A 17,364-nucleotide genomic window follows, 5' to 3' on the forward strand; every position below is an offset into this window, starting at 1 on the left:
TTAAATGCCTATTGAAAGAGCAATTACTTCTCAAATGTGTAAAATAAAGAAATAACCCCCTCGCAAACAACAACAACAAAATACAATCATCACTAAATTACTTTTATGATACCATTTTTACTTATCATCATATTATTGCTGGTAGTCATATTTCCATTTTGAAAAATCAGTTCTATGTAATATATGTGTGTGCTTACACAAATATATTATCAGAGCATTAATATTAATTTCCTATGCTCTGACAGATAATGCTAATCTATTTGGCTTTTCTTTTCCACTTAATTGACAGTTAGTGGGTTGTATTGTTATTATGTTGATACAAAAATAAAATTGAAGTTAAAGTGTTATGCCATTGCTACATACCCAGCCCGAGGATCTAAAGAAAGATCCCTGGGGAACTTCAATCTTTTGCTCACAAGTATAGTGGGGTACAATCCATTGAGTTTGGATACTTCAATGATCCTTTTTTCCGTGTCAGACCAATAAAGGTTCTTCCCAATCCAATCAACAGCAAGTGCATTAGGAACTGCTGTGTTGTGCACTACCTAACAAATGAAAAGGTGGGGAGAGAATTAAACTTGTTAAAAACATAAGTGCTAGAATAAGAATTGAACAACTGTTTCTTGACTTTTTAAACAAAGATATAAAATTTGTATTCTAGACTTAGAAACTGGATTTAGACAAAGCTGAAATATCATTTACCTCTGCATTTTCATTTATGTAGAAGTAAGAAATTATATAGCATATAACTCTGTTCATAGAAAGTATAGTAAAAAGTCAGATAAGGCTGCAAGCTTACTGACCACATTTTAATGAAATTTTTCTGTTTGGACCATAGAGGAAGAAAGAGAGAAAGATCAAAGGATATGAACAATTTTCAGATGACAAAATGAAAACCATCTATAGGCATATGAAAAAATGCTTTAAATTAGTATTGATTAGAAAAATAAAAATTGAACAACTCTGAGCTACCACCTTATACCTCTCAGATTGGCTAAGATGACAGAAAAAGATAATAAATATTCGAGGGGATGTGGGAAAACAGGAACACTAGGGAGTTGTGAAAGGACCCAACCATTCTGGAGAACAATCTGGAGTTATGACCTAAAGGCTATAAAATTATACATACTCATTGACCCAGAAGTGCCATTACTGGGTCTATATCCCAAGGAAATCATAAAGGAAGGAAAAGGACCCATATATGCAATAATGTAGTATATGAACATAATGAAATATAATTGTTCTAGAAAGGCCTGAAAAGGAAATAAGAAAGGGAGGGAGGGAAAGAGGGAGGGAAGAAGGACCAAAGAAGTTTATACAAAAATTAAAAGCAACCATTTATATTTCATGGACTCACTCTCTAGACAAGATTTGTTTTTTCTTCCAATAATTTTCTTTCCTAGGTCAACACTCTCTCCACTATTTGAATGATAAAAAAGTGGATAAGAAATTTTAAAAATAACAATTGTATATTGCACATCTTAACATATAATGGGCAAATGCATATCCTCTTACCTAATTTTTGCTTCAGTTCTGGCTAATCCTAAAAATAAATTTTCTAAAAAATGAGATGCATTTATACAGATAGGCCATATATGAAATGACAAAAAATCTCATAATTTAGCATCTTGAGTAGCAATAATTTGTTTTGAGGGTCTTGTTACTTGGGGGACCATGTAAATATAAATCAAAATGATCATATTGGGGTATAATGTTCATTTCTATTTATTATATGGATAAATTATAAAAAAGGGAAGAAAGATCAGTTTCTTTGGGGTCATTGATTTTAATCTATAGGTACTTGTCTTGTGCAAACAATTTATAACAATAATTAAGATTAGATAAAATCAATGCTAGCAGAAGAAAACTTTGAAGACATTAGTTATGACAATGAAATGTACACAATAGACTGGATGATGGAAACAGTTTGTGCTGTATGTTCTAATTTTAAGATCACTATTATTTTCATAAAAGGATATGCTGAGGCATGGCCAATTACTTCTTAGTTGACCAAGGAAGCAGTAAGCTCTAGGGAAGAAGGATGCATTATGTGCAGTTCTGTGTCCTCGTGTAATAAAGTTGACAATAATATCACTGTTGAAGGGTGGAGGTTAACTCATTTCTTTTTAGTGAGATATTTGAATTAATTAGTTGTTTTTGGCATTTCTGAAACATCTAAAACCTTTTTCTAAAAGAAAAACTCATACAGCATCTTTTCTTTTAAATTAGGTATCTGAAACAGCTAATATTGCTATTTTCTTTACACTTAGAAATTGCTTTATGGCAGACTCTAGAATAGCAGACAATATAAATCTCTAAAACCCAGGATGAAAAGAAAAAGGAGACAACACATCTCGATTTGACTAACTTTTCCATATCTGAAGTTGGGAATGTGAAATTTCATCTAATAATATTAATCAGAACTTTGATGATCTAACATATATACCTTCAATTACCTCCATCTGTTGTGAATTATGTCTCATACTTCTATGTTTTCAATCTAGAATCTTTCATTTAATTCTGTAATTACTAATTTTCAAGTTTAACTTATTCTACACTACACTATACACTACTCTCTATATACCAAGACAATTGAATCTTGGATTGTAATTAACTAAAACCAGCAGCATCCATGACGTTTTCTAGGTTTGTGATAAAAAGCTCAAATTACATTTACCCAGTCTGATTTTATCTTATCACATGTATTGTACCCTAATGAAATATGAGCATGAAAATGTGTCCTATTACCCTTTAAGTGTTTCTCAAATCATAATGTACACATGTGAATTTTAAACCAATCTAAATCCCTACAAAAGTTGGGTCATTACCATCAAGTAGCATTACCTCTTCCATTCAACCATACTAATAACATTATTCTAGTAATTCCATCTCTGTTAGTTTCTAGTTACCTTAATGTCACTTCCATTTAGATACATCCTATTTATCCGACTGCCATTGGGTCGACTGGAATCAATCCAATAAATGAACTCGTCTCTGTAGTCAAAGTCTATAGCAATCACATTGTTTAATCCCTAGAATTAAAAAGTCAAATTTCAAAATATTATTTTATTTTGACATTTTATTTAGACAAATATTTTTTCCAAAGCATGTTATGAGCTCACAGCAATATGAACAATCATATATTCATACACAAATGTCATTATGATGCTAGCCAAAGTTAACAATGTTTACAAGCAATAAAAGACCCCAGTGTGTTTATATCTTAGTATACTACATATTTAAGATGGCTTCATGATTTATTTAGAAAAATAATCAGTGTAGACAACACAAAACTGTGTTATTAGATAAAGATTTTTAAAAAAACAGCTAATATTAACTTTGTCTTTAAGGAGATTAATGTGAATATTAGTATCTAATTTTAGTTTGGAGTATGTTTCCTAATCCGATTGGTTAGTTGACTAAAAATGGTAGGAGAAGTTGCATTTCTGAATCAGACAGGTAGAAAAAAAAATCTCTCTAAAGACTTAAGGCTAGCCTTGCATAGACATCATTTGAAAGACAGGGGAGAAGGCTTAGAAATTTTAGTTTCCCCATATGCTCTTGTCCCAATAACAACATAGATGAGCTTCCTTCCTTTTCATGCTTCAAATAGCCCCTTAGGTGATACAGTATCATATTAGAATTTAAAACATATAACCTTAGGTGTGGATTTGGCAGAAAGGGAACTGGGTAATCATCATCTGATTATTCTACATGGTTGAAATGTGAAGAAATGTCTCCCTTCAGACTAATGGTTATGCATTTTTTAGCAGGTAACATAACAGAAATGCAGTTGATGAGTTTCTGGCGGCTACAGATCTTTGGTTTGGCAGTTCTGCAGTCTGAGTGATTTGATTTGGGGATTGTGTATACAGATCCTGGGCATCTTCTTAGCTACATACTTGTTCAAATGATTGCTTGGAGGTTATTTTAACTCTAACCTGTTATTTGGGTTTATAGATTTACTAGCTCAGTGGACTAAAAGATCTTAGGTCGGAGTTTTAAGCACACCAACTGGCTTTTCAATGTTCAGGAATTGTTTATGAATATGTAAAAAACTTGTTTATTAATAATTAACTGGGGTACATGCCAGTGGGTAAAGTCCTCAGTGAAACACACTGTCACATTATATCAATAGATCAAGTATAATTCTATCCACTGATAGAGAGCTCCAACTGGAGTCAGGAAGATCTGAATTCAAATCCAGCTTCAGATACTTACTAGCTATGTGACATTTAACCCTGTTCTCCTCAATTTCCTGATCTGTAAAATGAGCTGGAAAAGGAAATGGCAAAACATTCTAGTATTTTTGCTAAGAAAAATCCAAATGAGAGTGGGAAGACTTCTACGTGGCTAATCTATAAAACAAAAAGTCTTGCAGGCTAGCTTAGATATTTAGAGCTTATTGAGAAATGTATGATAATATCAGTAGGTTAGAACAAAATGCCTATATTGATTAATCAGTTTTATATGAGAAACATGCTGTTCTCTGATATTAAATTGCAACAGAGAACCAGTGTTGAGCTCCACACAAACACATTCCATTTGATTACAATAAAGAACCTTCCAAAAATTCAATGAAAGTCTTTTCCTGTACTAGAAAACCAATTAAATCTGGAGTATCCTTACTAATAATTTTATTCCTGTGACTGGACAAGTTACTTCTTCTCTCAGTGCCCTTTCTTAGAAACTCTTTGTTTCCTAAAGATAGCACATTATTACCAATGGCAGATACTAACCAATACTTACTGTGCTTCATAAATCTTTATAAAACTTGACAGAATAAAATAGTAATACCTGGATATCCTGAGTATGCACACATTAAATACATAATCAAACTTTAGATCAATCAATTTAACTACACTTACCTGGGCACTAAGTATATAGATTTATAGAAATTTTAAAATTATAGCCATTTTATTTTAGACAGATTCAAGTAATTAATTTATTTCAGTAGCAACCTATAAATATCCTTCCTATTGCAATGCTATTTTTCTCATGAGGAACAATTTAACAATGATAGTTGTGAAACACTGAAGGGAAACTATATTAGAAACACACATAATTTCGCATAGAACTTCAACAAATAATCACTCACAGATGCCAAAATTATACTACTTATTTCTTTATATTAATGAATTTAGATAATTAAATCTATTAAATAAATTAAATAAATAAATTAAATTTAGATAATTTGACACATAAACTTTAATTAATTGGAGTCACAAAAACATGTAAATGAATTTACATTATGAATATATCGGTGTACGTATATATGTGTGTATACATTCACACACATACACATTTCTTTACACTGGACCTGGAGTCAGGAAATCTGAGTTCAAATCCTTTCTTTGTCACTTATCAGGTGTATGACCCTGAACAAATCACTCAATCTCTGTCTATCTTTGTTCTTTAGTCAGTAAAATAATAGTTTCTACCCCCAAGGAATTTTGTAAAAATAAAGTATTAATATTTGTAAAGCTTTTTGTAAACCTAAAAGTGCTAGATAAGTGCAAACTATTATAATTACTCGATATATATAAATTTATGATGTAAATATTATATATATATGATACAAATATGCACATATGTATGCACATACATATATATTTCCATTTCACCAAGCTTGTTGATTTTTTCAAGTTTTACCCTAAATAGTATCCATGGAAAAGAAGAATGTATTGTTCTCTTTAAGGAATAGTAGGGAAGATACATTAAAATAGCTAGGGGGCATGGCCAAAGTAATGTCTGAAAGCTGCAGTTATCCCAGTGGTTTCAGAACTGAAAATTGGTTTCATCAAAATCCTATTTGCTTCTCTCATTTCTTTAGCTGAAGATTTGCACCCTTTGGTTCAAGATGATTAATTTGGGAAATTGTGTTGTGTTTCTCCACACTATTTCACTAGAATAAAAGGTACTGTTTAAATTGAATTGGTTAGCATTTCTGAAGCTGCTTGATTAATTTTCATTCAAAAAAAACCCTGTGCTATTAAAAACACATTTTCTAAATTTGGTGTATATATATTTAAGGTCTAGCATGCATAGATAAAACTATGCTTTAGAATAACGTCCTTGGGGTTTAGGGATGACCTTTGATTCTAAAAGGTTATTACAGTGAATCAAAAGCTTTGGCAGTTGCTGCCAAACTGGTAACCTTCAAATATAAGAATAGAGACAGATTCTGCTTCTATCTACTAAGGACCAGTCAACTTAAATTCAAGGAGACTCACTGCCAAAGTTTCCCCTGGAGAGATGGTTTCAAATCTAAGAGGGTCTGGGTTTAAGGCAGCTCAGCAGCACAGTAGAGCATTGGGCCTGGAGTCAAGGAGATCTGAGTTTAATTCCAACCTCAGAAACTTAACTAGCTGTGTGTGATGCTGAGTAATTAACACAATCTCTGTTTATCTCAGTTTCCTTAAATGTAAAATGGGAATAATAAAATCACCTCTCAGGGTTATAATGAGAATAAGCCGAGGTACTGATTGTAAAGCAGTTATTCCCGGGTCTGGATATAGGAGGTATTTCATAAATGCTTATTCTTTCCCTGTCTCCCACCCTTCCCCCACTTCTGACACAAAATAGTAGCCTGCATTGCTGAAATTTCCCCGCCTAGGTCATAGGTATTTCTACCTAAGTTAATCGTTATTTCTAAAAAACAATAGTTAATGATACATGATTTTATTTCTTTCAGGACATTTGAAAAGAAATAGGGATTAGAAAATACTAAGAATCAGAGGCTGGTATTTCTGATAACACTATTTTAGAACTGTAGAGCAAAAAAATTGTGAACTAGGATTTGGAAATCTGAGCTTAAAGTCTCAGGTCCCACATTGACCACAACCACTTTATCTCTAGCATTCTCCATTTCCTCATCTATAATTTGATGATAACAGTGCCTGAACTACCAACCACATGGTGCCACTTTGAGGAAAGTACTTTGTAAACTATAGAGTTGGAAAGGAAAATTGAAGACCTGCAGTAGGTGTGGTAGACTCTGATATGAAATTCCTCTGTCTAGATCACAAGTTCCCTGGCATCCAAATGAAGTCCATTTCTAGTTTATTTAAGTTTTAATGGTACCCTACCACCACCATCCAAAAAGGATGCCATCTTCAGCCATGTTCTTCAATGCTAGGATGTTATCTCTCCCTCTTATGAAAACCAACAGTTGTCTGTATCTCTCTTAAAACTCCTTTAATTTCTACCATGTATAATAGTTATTTTATACATGTCACATCGGGTGACCCTGGATAACATTTTATTTTTCTTTGTATCCCCATGAAGATATGTGTACCTTAATGTACTATCAAAGTTAATACATTAAGACTAAAAAAATCTTCACATTTCCCAAGTAATGATAATGCTGCTTGCTTCCCAATGGCCATCAGGAAATAAAGTCAAACCAATAAATATTAAAAATCAGTCATGTTCATGCGACCTACCTGTTTCAACAGCGTATAGTTGGATCCATCAGTGCTAATTTTTCTTATTTCATGATGGTCTGCAAGAATTAAGAAGGGCTCTTCATCTAAATCAATAGAAAAAGAATACATTAGACTACTTTTTGTTAACATTGTTGACTTTTTCCAATCTTATTTATTTTAGCTGTATGAATACAATGATGTAAATGTTTAAATATATATTCACACATAAACAGGCTCCATGCAACATATAGGTAGTTTTAAGAAGGAGATAAACTGGTATCTAATAACAATTTGTTATATCTCTTTTTCATCACTTATGTTGGTAAATTTAAAACTAATCATTAAAGACACTATGATTTTCTTTGCCTAACAATTTGACCTGATTGTTTCTATAAATAGCATCCAATCCATACCTCACTCTTGAGACATACCCACACTTCAAAAAAAGTCATAGTCAACAGTCACTTTTATTTTTCTAATAATTCAAGAAAAAAAATTCCACATTTAGCTTAGTCCCTCGTTCTACAGAAATGTCTTGCAGGAAATATGCCCTTTATCTCTTTAAAATTATTCCCTTAATGTTAATTCAAGGAATAATAGTATTTCTAGAAGCTTTCCATTTTCTTAAGGGAGACTACCAAATTTCTTCTAGATTTGTCCCCTCAAGACTTCATTATGAAAGTACTTTTTGCCTTTCTTTAGGAGTCTTATTTTCCAACTTTTTGAAACTGTTTCCTTTCTACCTTATCATATTTTTGTAAACTCCTTATTTAACTGTAAAGCCTAGAATTAGATGGGAATAAATATTTGACAAGCCCCTAAATATACTGTCAGGCATTTTCTAGTCTTCTCATCATCTAGGCTGACTTCCTAAGCAAAATTTATAAGCATGAGAAATGTGTTTTATTATTTGGGACACCATTTATTTGGACAATTGATCTTAAAGCTACTTGCTTTTCCTTATAAAACTATATATATTTTTTGCAAATTGAAGAATTTACTTACTTGGTTAAATCCCTTCAGTTTTAGATAAGATACTATGAATATTGATGAAACTATTATAGTAAATAGAAAATCTTGTCTTAGTATTAGAAAATCCTGAGTTCAAATCTAATACATCCTTATTATATGACCCTGGGGAATTTTCTTAACCTTTTACTAAATAAAGAAACTCTCTAAGACTACAAATTGAATAATAGTTTCTGGTCTTCAACAATGGATAGTGTTTCCTTAAATCAATGATCTATGTTTCTCTCACAAATATATAAATTGGGTTTTGTTTTATGCTTTGCAACATGTGTTCTATAGTTTATTAGGTCCCTTTTAACTTTTTTTTAAAGGTCTAGACTTTCAACAACACTAAAAATATAATTGTGTTGACAAAACTTTATAATTGTTTTTCACAAACAAAACATTTTTCTTCCAAAAACCTGAGCTTTTGAGCAATAGAAATTGATGTTTTATATATAGTAATTTGTAATGCCAGAGAGGACAAACTTCTTCCAGTTATTCATTTAGGGGGATATCTATGACTTGTATATGTTTTCCATAAATCTCCATTTTAGTCATAGCTTTCCCCAAGTTCATTCACAAAACCTTTGTACAAGCTTACATGAAATAGTTCCCAGATTCAATTCCTTCCCATTTCTGACTCCACAGTAATTGATAAAAGTTCTGGCAGGAAGAAAAAATAGCTACAAATAGAATGGGTAAATCAGTGGGGCTAAAGAATCAACAAATTGGATGTAGGGATAGCCCCCAAATAATCTAGAATGAAAACAATTCTAATTGGAATGGATTTTCTCCCTTATTGATGAACTTTGTTAACTAGTCAAAGAACAGTTTCTCTACTCTATTTCTTGTAGCTTTTCACAAATTGATAGGAGAAAATATACCTTTAAAACATAGGTGCAGCATGTGTCATGATTTAACTCACTAATGATTTAACATAAAAACAAACCAATTTTTTATATATCACATGCAAAAATGAAGCAAGATATGTCACAATTTTGGTTTTTTAATGGGACAGAAAGTGAAAAAGAGCCTTATAGCTCAGAGGCATATCCTAGTAAGTTGTTTAATATTCTGGGCCAAAATTATTCCCAGGAACACCTGACACAGCAATGATGCCAGATATACTTCTTTCTGTTGCTTCTGAACACTCCCAAAGTCCAGTGAGCACTTAATAATTCAAAATATCATAATACACTGTAATTATGCACAAAGTAATATGTGCAAAGCATACAAAATTGTAGCAAAGCAGATTCCTATATCCTAGTAAGCCAGAATTGATTTTGCTTTCTTGGAAGAAAGCCAAAGGAAAATAGGCAATAAGGGAGGCTCCAAAACTCAAGGTGTTTATTTATAATTGGGTTGTATCCATGGATAAATTCAATGGCCTACCTGAGAGTGATTTGCAGCCATTTGGATTATCTGGTTGTATTTCATACCCTTCTGTACAGAGGCACTTGTAGGTTCCATATGTATTAATGCATTGCTGACTACAAGGAAAACCTGAAGAGCATTCATCCATGTCCATACATGTCTTACCATCATCTTTTAGTTGAAATCCAGGCCAGCATTTACACTAAATTAGTTAGAAAAAATCAATCTATTATCAGTAATAGTGACTTAGAATATTTATATTCACATATAATGAGTAAAATTGGATGATTTATTTCATAAATTATAAATTAATAAATACATAGATATTACATATATGTATAAATTTTCCAGCTGTCACTAATTATTATCATCATTATAAAATATTATTATAAATAGTTTGTAAATATAGAACTATGACTGTGTGTACATGGGTATAAAGGTAGACTGACTAGGACATGAAGTCAGAGAATCCATCAAAATTTTGTGTTGATAGTGCTTATACCTTCATAAAATAGAGAAGAATTATTCATCTCTTGATTAGCAAATACAATGAATTAAAATAGAAAGTTATAAGATTGTTTACTTTTTTGCTATTGCTTTTTCTTTATCTCAACTGAACTCCGCCTCCCTGACATACTTTGACCTATCCTTTCTCCTGATAGCATCCTCAAAATCCTAAGACCTCTCCTTCCCTGGATTTCTCCCTAAATTGGGACAGGTGTCCCCAAAACCAAGTTCTCTCTTTCCTTATCAACTGAATCTGTCTTGAAGAGTTGACTTGAGGGTGATTCTCATGCTGTTGTTGTTTTTCCTATGATATGCTTTGTGTACCTGACCATAGCACTAAAATTGCTAGACCCAGTTCTGCATGATAGACTGTTCTTTCCTTAAGTGTCTTTTAAAATAAAATGACCAGAGCTAATATTTATAATTTCTTATAGTTTTATAGTTTACAGAACACTTAAAAATTATCATCTCATTTGATTCTCAAAACAACTATGGGAGGGAAGTGTTATTATTCTTCCCATTACATAGTGAGAAAACTGATGCTCATAGAAATTGACACTTGCCTGGGGTCACACTACTAAAAAGATTCTGGAACAGGTATTGAACTTCTTTCTTACTCTAAGTCCAACATATTATCTATCATATTGCCTTGAGGTAACAATAATCATCATTTACATGTCATTATACAAAGGATACTCATGTACAGTATCTCTTCAACTCTCAGAAGTATGTGAAAAAATTAAATTTACTGTTCTCATTTTACATATTAAAACAGAGACCAATAAGATTAAATGACTGGGCACAAGAATCTAATTCTTCTGATTACCTGGACATGAATTTTATTGACTCAAAATGGCAATATTAAATTGATATTATTCAACTGTCATAAAATTTTCACTCTCTTGTTAACTGTAGTTTCTAGCACAAGTCTTAACAGGTTTTAGGTACTCAATAAAATGTGTAAATTTGATATGATTTGATTATTCACAATTACTTTTAAGTTATCTAAAGAAAAGCAAGTGTTAAACATGGTATAAATTTTGCTATGTGATTTCACTAATTTAGGCTCTACATGTATATGTATTTTCTCTGAGAAATGGATTATGTGGCTTGTTTTGTCCTATTTCCTTCAGAGAAAGTATAAGTAAGCAATTGCACCATGAGGAAACAGTATGTTATTCAACAGTATGAACACTGAATCTCATTTAATTGTTGATGGAGATTTTATTTTTTGCTAGTACTACTCCAGTTTCAGAGCTTTGTTCAACAAGATCAAGAATGTAAAATTAAGAACATCATATAATAGTTTGCTACCATTGCATGAAAACAGAGAACAAATGTCAGAATGTTGTCTAAAAAGAATAAGCTGAAGCTCTTGATAAGCTGAAATTGCTAACACAAGAAGAGATTTTTACAATTAATAAAGGAAGTTTCAGGAAAATAATTTATATATTTCTCCTTCAGCATACACTTATATAAAGTAATGATTTGGATGTTTTTATTGGAACAATAAAATTAAATGTCTTTATCTACAGATTTACACATCTTTCATTACTATTAAAAGAGCAAAAACTGTTCTGATTTACAAAATGGAATTATTTATAAATTATATATATGTATATATATATTATATATATATATAAACACATACACATATTTATGAGTATGTTGTATTCATGTATTGTATACCTATATGTGGAGAGAAAAGTTCAGCAGAAAAAAAAAAAGGGATTGAATATAGGTTTGAGAGTGAGCTCTTGGACGTTGTCTTTGGGGATTGACTCAAGGTTTTATCTAACATTTATCAAGTATTTGTGATTTTGTAAATATGTCTTAATAGATAAGTTTTAGAGAGTTGCTTAAATTTCAGAATGGTTAAATACTGTGCCTAGAAACACAAGTGAGTGGTAAAATTTGAATCTAGGTCTTTCTATTTCAGTGCTTTATCTAAGCTGCTTCAGTTCTCACTGTAAATTACAGGTAGAATTTAAGGCAAATTAAGAGCATAAATTGCAGGCCATGGAATTCAATAAGCTACTTTGGGGAGGATCTATCAACATTCCTTTTACCTTTCACAGGAATCCCCTCTACAAGATAACTGAAAAATAGCCATACACCTTTTCATTAGAGACTTCTATTTAGAGAAAATGCACTATTCACTGACACTATCCATTTTGTTTCAGGGATTACTCTTAGTAATATTTTCCACATCAAACTTAAATTTTCCTTTTGTCAATTTCTATTCAATACTCCAAGATCTATCCACTAGAGCTATGCATACATATCTTTTTATTTGTTTATCTTTTTTCTAAGTGGTACCTCTTCAAATACATGACAACTATCCCTTTTAAGTCTTCTTTTCTCTAGACTAAATTAAAAGGTCAGGGCTTAGGGGATAACTACAATAATAGATAGTAAATCCAAAGGGAAGTATTTCATAGACTTATCTCTTGGAAGGGCAAGGTAGTGGTGGAATAATTCATTCCCTGGGAAGAATTTCAAGGTAATATATTAGCTGATGTGACACATTTCTTTAGTATCAATATTATTTGCAGAACAGAATATTTTTTGAAGTTAAAATGAGACCCCCATTGTGTGTCAGAAAGAGTGATTAGAAAATTTGATTTTAGTTGAATAAGATTACCAGTCAAGTCTAATTTCATAAGTAAATAGATTGATATACCGACAGACAGATAGATTTTGATACACATAGTAATTTGCATGATACATCCAAATATATTCACAATGCATGCCAATTTACATATACATAAATAGGCATGTGTCTATATATATTTATATGTATGTATCCACATATACATATAATAATATACTCACTACCCATATGTGTGTATATACTCAAATTTTCATGAAGGTAATCAAGATTCAATATTATTTTCCTTTTCCTTATGATTTGGTATGTTCTGACAGAATTTTTTGACTAATGTCTTTACCTCAAATTCCCTCCCTTATCACCCTAAAAAAAGACGCAACTAGAAAGTACTTGTCCAAATTCTAGTCATACTAAAACTCATCTTTTATACATTCCTAGGTTTTCCCTAAGTCAATAAGAAATCAAGCCAAATAAGAGGTGATATTTAATAATCTCAATTACTTTAGTTGTAATATACCCACCAGAAGAATATTTCTTCCTTTAGAAGTACATTTATCTAACATGGTGAATTATCCTTTTTTGTCAAAATGAGATTCTTACTTTACTTAAAATGTTATTGCTCCCTTTGGAATTATTAAATACAATTTATTTGCTTTACTGCAAATGTGCAAATGTTTTACAGACTATAAGGTCTGAATCTTGCTTTTGTAAGCAATTTTCATTTTATCATGCAGTTTAAAGTAGTATTTTTACTATGTTACACTAATATTACAAAGAGAAACGAATGGATTACTGAAATTGTTCCTCCAATTCCCCTAGAAAGATGGTTAGCAAAAATAACTGTCAAGCTATTTTAAAAACAAAAGTAATAAACATCTTATTATATATATGATTTTTTTCTGAATTTTATCATTATAAAACTGTCTTGTGAAAGTATGTTTTTATAATATATTATTTCAAATGGAAAAGTCTAGCTTGAAGTATAAGAAAAAGGTACTTTAAAAGATTTTCAAAATCCAGTGATATTCACTGAAGACTTTCAAACCATACAGAATGTAATATATTCTTTTAGTCTCTCATCTATGCTTTTTCTAAAGATTTAGTTTCATCACTTTGAGCACTTGGGAAGAAAGGCAGGAAGGCAGGCACACAGGTAGTTAGGCAGGCAGGAAGGAAGGAAGGAAAGTTTGGAGAGAGGGAGGGAGGAAAGAAAGAAAGGAGGAAGAAGGGGAGGAAGGAAAGGAGAGAAGAACGAAGGGTGGGAGGAATAAGAAAAGAATGAAAGAAGAGATAAGAGAAGAAAGGGGAAAAAACAAAAAAATCTGGAAGGAAGGAATGAAAAGAAAAGGAAAGAAAGAGGAAAGGAAAAAATGAAGAAAGAATAAAAAGAAGGAAGAAGGGAAAGAAAGAAGGGAGGGGGAATAAAAAAAATAAGGGAAAGGAATAGAATAAATAGGTATTTATTAAGCATCCATCAAGTGACAAACATAATTAGGCATTTTACAAAAATCTCATTTGATACAGCACACAGTTATATGCTAGTAAATGTTTAATAACCAGCTCTCCATGCAACATATACTTTAAAAATAATCTGTATTGTTAACATTTTGATTATAGACAATCAAAAACAATAAATCCAGCATTGATTGTAGTATTTGCTAGTTTCTGATGCAAAAATTTTCAAACTTAAAATTTAACAGTAGACTTAGATGAACCAGTTCAAACTGCATACAAGCTCTAACTCACTGAAACATGTTATTGAATAAAGGGATAAGATACAAAGAAAGACATCTATAAAACATATGTAATAAAATAATATATAATAAACATATTAAAAATCTGTAAATTTAAAGTGTTATATAAAGAGAGGAGATATTAATGACTAGGGCTACCAGAAAAATGAAAATGAATGAGGTAATATTTAATTTGCTAAATTAAAGATTGGTAGGGATTCAATAGAAGAGAGATTTTTAACCTAAGATCTACAAACCTTTTAAAATAATGTTTATATATTTTTGTATTTTGACAGCACAGTGTCTCAGTTTCAGACACTAATAGTGTGACCCATGTCATTAACCTTTATCTGCCTCAATTTCTTCATCTGTGAAATAGGGATAATATCTTATCTTATCTCTTATCTCCCAGGTTTTTTGTGAGGATCAAATGAGATATTTATAAAGTATTTAGAAAATTTTAAAATTTTCTGTAAATGTAAGCTGCTGACATTATTAGTCATTAGTAGGTTATTATGCGTTTACAAATATTATCCTGAAACATGGTCCAGGGCTTCACCAAAATCTCATAAGGGTCTTTAACACAAAAATAGTTAAAAATCCCTGTGAAATAGAAGAGATGAGGAACATAAACATTATATTTCCCCCTTCCTGGGATACATTACCTCCTTAACTCTGCCACTTAGAATCCTTATATTTCATTAATGCATAAATTCTGGTGCTACTTTCTCAATGAAATCATATCTGAATCCCCATTGCCAATGTCGTGATTTCTATCATCTTAAAACACTGAACATTTATGCATGTAAAACGTAGTATCTCTTATGAAAACTACATTTCCAGAGTATAATTGATTATTTCGCTTTTATCTTTTTGTTCTGTGACCAGATACAGTGTCTTGAATAAGGGAGGTGCATATTAAATGTTTATAGGATCATATTCCAGACATGAAGAAGAGAATGATCAAAGTCATAGAGATAACAACGTGCTAGTTTTGACTGACAAATAAAGAGTATAGTAAAGTTAGGCTGGCTCACAATATAGTAAGAGAGGAATAGCATGAAATAACTCAGAAGAGAAGCAGTAGAATATTGTCAAAAGCCTTAAATGCCAACAGATTTATAATAGAGACATGTTCTTCAAAAATATTTTTTGAATTTGAATTTGAGGCATTTCTTCGAAATCATTGAAGTTTTTTAAGGAAAGAAGTGACATGGCCAGTTATATACAAAGGATAAAGGATGGAGAGGTTAAAGGTGTGAAAGTTGTTACAAGATTATTTTTTAAAAATTCAGATTTATGGTAATGGCAGTAGAGGATGGAGATGAGAGAGATGATACTTTATGATATTGATAGCAATTGGAATAGAGAAGAGAGAGATATAAAATAGATTGCAGAGGAATAATTTCCAGAACTTCATCATTGTTCAATTGTGTCCAACTATTCATGACTCCTTTTGGCCTTTTTTTGTGGTGATTTTCCATTTTCTTTATTCAGCTTATTTACAAATGATAAAATCGAGACAAACAGAACTAAGTAATTTGCCCAAAATCACACAGTTGGTATCTATCTGAAATTTGACTTGAACTCAAGTCTGTGTGACTCCAGACCTAGAGCTCTAGCTCCTATATCATCTTGCTGCCCAAAATCTTATTCGGTATTGAAAATGAAGGATGAAGTGAAAGAAGGCAGTAACAAGCTGTTGAACATTAGAGATGGGATAAATACTGTATATTTCTTTTATCTATGATGTCATTAGAAAATATCCAAAGCAAATGTCCCCATACATCATTAGTTGTATTTAAATGTTCAAAAAGACTTATTTGTATTTTGTAATATAAGACTCTTTAAAGTAGTGTAAAGTGCCCCACTGCTTTCCCATATATTATAGAACAAATACCACCAATATTTAGATAGGCGAAAAAAATTTAAACGTATTTTACACATGGGGGGCTACTTTTTAAAGTTATTATGTGATAGGATGAATCTTTCTATAACTATTGAAACTACAAACTCAAAACCTGATGGTTCATCCTATAGCAGTTTTACAACAGATTTCTTAATATCTTCAGCCTATTTTGTCTGAATCAACTATATGTGTTGCCATTGTTTTTTTACTCATTTCAGTTTCAAAATGTTTACTGCAAAAACTATTTTTTTGAATATTGATCTCATTTAGCTCTTTTCTCTCAAGTTGCTTTTCTTTTCATTTAGCTGTTATTCTTGATCACTTTATCCGTTTATCAACTGGAGCTATTTCTATTAGAGTAAGTAAAGTTTAATGAAAAGAACATTGAACTAGGAGTAAGGAGATAGCTTTTTAACAGTATTCTGACGCTAAATGTGTGACCACAAGGTCTTTGGGACTCATTTTCCTCATTTGTGAAATGGAGGGGGATGTAGCCTGAGGTTTCTTTCAGTTCTTGAGATTTGATCCTAAATATACACAAGCAATTCTATCCACACTCTGTATTTTTCAAGCTCTTATTTAGACCAAGGTTGAATTTAAAATAGTAATTAAAATATCTAAAACACTTCCCAGATTATGTCTCACTATGTTAAATCTATTGTTACACCTTTCTCATCCTCCATGATTTCTCAAAGATGAATGGCATTTCCACTACCATTTCTACAATTTGTTAGGAAGAAATTAATTTTAAACTAACTCCTCAAAGCATCTGCATCACCTTTATTGAGCTTA

The 17,364-nt window shown here is 31.4% G+C and overlaps 1 protein-coding gene across 1 annotated transcript in view; it reads right to left on the bottom strand.

Moving 5' to 3' along the window:
- Positions 1-17,364, bottom strand: part of LRP1B (LDL receptor related protein 1B) — a 2,056,943-nt gene that overhangs the window by 363,774 nt on the left and 1,675,805 nt on the right. Inside the window, exons 56-59 of the mRNA XM_051990638.1 lie at positions 9,831-10,014; positions 7,446-7,531; positions 2,910-3,032; positions 364-545 (exon numbers count right to left, since the gene is read on the bottom strand). Coding sequence (XP_051846598.1) covers positions 364-545; positions 2,910-3,032; positions 7,446-7,531; positions 9,831-10,014 — 575 coding nt within the window. The remainder of the gene's footprint in view (positions 1-363; positions 546-2,909; positions 3,033-7,445; positions 7,532-9,830; positions 10,015-17,364) is intronic.

The sequence above is a fragment of the Antechinus flavipes genome, chromosome 3 (assembly GCF_016432865.1).
Source record: "Antechinus flavipes isolate AdamAnt ecotype Samford, QLD, Australia chromosome 3, AdamAnt_v2, whole genome shotgun sequence".
In the NCBI taxonomy this organism is placed as follows: Eukaryota; Metazoa; Chordata; class Mammalia; order Dasyuromorphia; family Dasyuridae; genus Antechinus; species Antechinus flavipes.